This window comes from Pygoscelis adeliae, unplaced genomic scaffold, assembly GCF_000699105.1.
Source record: "Pygoscelis adeliae isolate BGI_AS28 unplaced genomic scaffold, ASM69910v1 Scaffold83, whole genome shotgun sequence".
Taxonomy (NCBI): domain Eukaryota; kingdom Metazoa; phylum Chordata; class Aves; order Sphenisciformes; family Spheniscidae; genus Pygoscelis; species Pygoscelis adeliae.
Window position 1 is genome coordinate 203966 of NW_008824467.1, and position 4184 is coordinate 208149.

General features: G+C 44.4%; 1 protein-coding gene across 1 annotated transcript in view; it reads right to left on the reverse strand.

The window, feature by feature from the left end:
* The window catches only part of EPB41L4A (erythrocyte membrane protein band 4.1 like 4A), a 96275-nt gene that overhangs the window by 13983 nt on the left and 78108 nt on the right, over window positions 1-4184 (reverse strand). Inside the window, exon 18 of the mRNA XM_009321109.1 lies at window positions 551-670. Coding sequence (XP_009319384.1) covers window positions 551-670 — 120 coding nt within the window. The remainder of the gene's footprint in view (window positions 1-550; window positions 671-4184) is intronic.

Here is a 4184-nt window from a genome sequence, read left to right on the forward strand (position 1 = left end):
ATGGCACTGCCTGGCAGCACGGCTCCATCATGGAAATCCTGACATTGGGATGCAATAAATCACTGACTGCTGCTTGCCAATGGTAATTTGACATGGAGACATCAATAGCTGGTCTCATCTGGAACAACACCGCAGACATTATACGATTAACAAGTGTGCACGCATTTCACAAAAATGCCTGCACCTATCACACAAAATCTGAATGTTTTCACAGACATGCTGCCCAGAAGAGGTGAATCACTGTCCTCATTACAGAGCTAATATTCAGTGAGCCACAAAACCATCCAGGACTCCATCCAAGGTGATGGAGAGAGCTCCTGACAAGCCCTATTACAAAGCCCTTCCTGTGTCATTTGTAGCCTGAAATTCAAATCACTATATGAAGGGAGTTTGACCACAAAGACAAATCTGCTGATGTGAGAACATGCCACGTGAAAGTCTCTGTTCCTCAGCAGCTGAGAGCCATCACCATGCTGGAGATATTCCTCCTGCTTTTTAACACGCTACAGCAGCCTTAGTTTTCCCGTCAAAGAGGGCAAGGGTTACATACGATCGAGATCTGTGCCTGGATCGCCGGTAGTTTGGATCCGCCTGGTTTTTCTCCTTTTGTCGCCGTAGTACAGCTTCCCACTGAGGAGCTGAGTCAACCATGTCATTCTCTTGCCGTAATCTGCAAAAGAAGTACTGGGAGTTTAGTCTGAGGTCTCTGACACAGGATGCTCTGAGAAGCAATGGGGTATTTTCTTCCCCACAAAAATCCAGCTCCTGCAATGCAATACTTAATTTTTTTTATCTTGCTAAATTTTAAGTAATGTTCCCAAACTACATTAAAATGTAAAAATCGGTGTCAAAGAAAACTCACTGATTTGCTATTTAGAAACAGAAAAATGAGATGACCCTTTAAAAACACGACTACAACTTGAATTCAATTTGTCTTCCCAGCCCAAGCCAAACATCTAGAATTTTTTCCCTGCTTAAGTGCTCAAGTCTACCTCATCTACAGCAAGTGTAAGCCCAACATCATGATACAACACTCTACAACTATTCTAAATACTTTGTTGCAGCACACACCTTCCTAGGATCCAGGGAAAATCCCCCAGGGATGCCCTTGGTGAGTTCCTGCTCAGAGGAAATGATCCCTTCACTCTGACCTGCAACAAAGCCCAGGGTGCATGCAGATCTCCCCAGCTGCCCCAGACACATATAATCCCGCCATTGTCACCCCTTCTGCACCACACCCTGTGGCTTCTACCCCTGTCTCTGCTTATGTGATTCTAAACAACATGTATTTTTTATTTCTGCATTTATTTTTTTTTTAAATCCATGAATCTGTTATTGGAATGTAGTACAGATTAAACCAAATGTCAAAATCCTATAAATTCACCATGTTTGTTAGCAGGCTGAAGTAAGTCTATGATGACACAGCCACCCAGGGTAGCCAGGGCAACCTGCCAGTGTTTGGCCATTCGAAGTTCTACAGATGCTTCACAGTTTTGGGGTTGCAGATATGAGTGGTGTGATGATATGCTAAGGTGGAACAAACGGATATGCTTGGTCACAGCAGTGAATTTAGAATTCAGCACAGATTTAGACAGAACTCTGGAAAATATCACTCCAAGAGTGGATTCTCTGATAGGGTGGTACAACTGGCATACTGAAGAAACCAGAGGAGCTTAACAAAAAATGGGAAGACTGACAAAACAAACAAACAAGCCAACAGAGATAAAGGGATTACACTGGAGACGTGACAGATAGGAAATGCAAAGCATGCTGTTGTTGCTCTTCACTACAGATGTACCTTTCTCCTTGAGTTTTTAATTGTATCAGGCTAAACTGGCTACACAGGCTGCTGTTTTTCCTTTAACCAGATCTTCTCTCACATGCGTAATGTATTTTGAGCTGGATCCCCAACTACTGTAAATGGCTACAACTCTACCAAATGGCACCGAGCATCCGGAGAAGACCACAACATCAGGTTTTGATTTCTAAGCAAGTCTTTTTAAACCTGTAATCTGGTGACAGGGATTAACATAAACTTCTATCTAAGGATTTTGTAGAAGAACTCACAGAGCAACAAGTAATGAATTGTGATTTTCATCCCGAATAATCCACTTTGTGGGGACAGCAATCATCCCACATGGTATAAACACTATCAACTGCCTTGCACATACGGCAGTCACTTGCACAAAAAGAAGACACACGGCTGCCAGACCAGCGCTGCTGCCGTGGGTGGTGGGTCTGCCCACTTGCCAGTACCTCGCCCCGTCTCTCCCAAACAACTCCTAACAGGTCAAGTAGACAACTGTGCTCTGAAGGAGGCATTCAGATGCTTGCCATAAAGTAACTGAGAACTACTCATTCTTCTTGGGAAACCCACACAATGAAGCAGAGCACAAGGTCCCTACTCCAGCACAGAGCACATGAGATCCTGCACCTCTGTGTTTGAAGCCACACTCCCACTCCAACCACGAATGACCTCTCATGAAGGGAGTAAACACATCATTTCTGCTCCAGTCCATTCTACAAATCTAGTAGATTAGCATCTACTGCTGCATGGCAAGCACAGTCCTTAGCAAATCATCACTCATCTGTTGACTTAGAGATGTTCTTTCCCCATTTAAGGTGATACGATAGCAAGCTACGTTTATGCAATGATAAATTCTCTTAAGCAACTCTGAAGACTTGATTCTTGATACTTCATTCAAAATGAACGAATTTTTAATTCATTCAAACCACAACAGGCAGGAGAAAAGGGCTGACAGGAACCTCATGCAGTTCAACAAGAAGTGCAAAGTCCAGCGCCTGGGAAGGAACAACCCCAGGCACCAGTACAGGCTGGGGGCTGCCCAGCTGGAAAGCAGCTTGGCAGAAAAGGACCCGGGCATCCCAGTGGACACTAAGTTGAAGATGGGCCAGCAATATGCCCTTGCAGCAAAGGTGGCCAATAGTATCCTGGGCTGCATTAGGCAAATTATTTCCAGCAGGTCGAGGGAGGTGATCCTTCCCCTCTACTCAGCACTGGTGAGGCCACACCTGGAGTGCTGGGTCCAGTGCTGGGCTCCCCAGTACAGGAAGACAGACATGGACATACTGGAGAGAGTCCAGCAAAGGGCCACCAAGATGATGAAGGGACTGGAGCATCTCTCCTAGGAGGAAAGGCTGAGAGAGCTGGGACTGTTCAGCCTGGAGAAGAGAAGGGTTGGGGGGATCTCATCAATGTATATAAATACCTGCAGGGAGGGCGCAAAGGGGATGGAGCCAGGCTCTTTTCAGTGGTGCCCAGTGACAGGACCAGAAGCAACGGGCCTGCAACACGGGATGTTCCCTCTGAACATCAGGAAACACTTTTTCACTGTGAGGGTGACCAAGCACTGGCACAGGTTGCCCAGGGTGGTGGTAGAGTCTCCATCCTTAGAGATACTGAAGAGCCATCTGGGAATGGTTCTGGGCAACTGCCTCTAGGTAGCCCTGCTTGAGCAGGTGGGTTGGACCAGATGACCTCCAGAGGACCCTGCCAGTCTCAACCGTTCAGTCATGCTATGATTCTAATCAGATGGATCTTCTAAGTAGAGTCAAGAAGACGACTATGCTCCAGTACACATTGTCTACTAGTTTAATATATTTTTATCCACACAAAAAATTTTGACCACAGTATTAAAAAAAGCAAACAGGTTTCTTCTATGATTGAAATATGCTCATCATAGGTTCTTCTTTAATTTTGTATGAATGTCTGCTTAGGATAAAACACTCATATGGTGGAGTGAAAACTCAAAGACTGATTTAGATCAAGGAAAGAGTTTCTCTCTAACCTTCTTCCGGTGTTTTACCTTCAGTAGTTCTCATCTTCATTTCTGTTTTTCTCTGATAATTTGTTTTCATCTGACAAATAGTTCACAGTGATCTATTCTCATGTGAACAATAAATTCTACTCTTCTATGATCAGAATCAGATTCTTTTGGGTAATGTGAGTATTCAGTCATTTTATTCCAATAAAACAATACAACTTCGTGTCTGCTTGTGCCAGGGACTTGATTATTGTGCTGGGAAACAAATTAGTATTAATCTATGCAACAGGTAAAACTTGAGTAACAGCAAGTTGCAAGCCTCATTATATTGTCCCATTTAACCCTGTCAGGGCTGGCTCACCTCTGCTAACAGGAAAGCTATTCAGTGCCTGTGCCTTT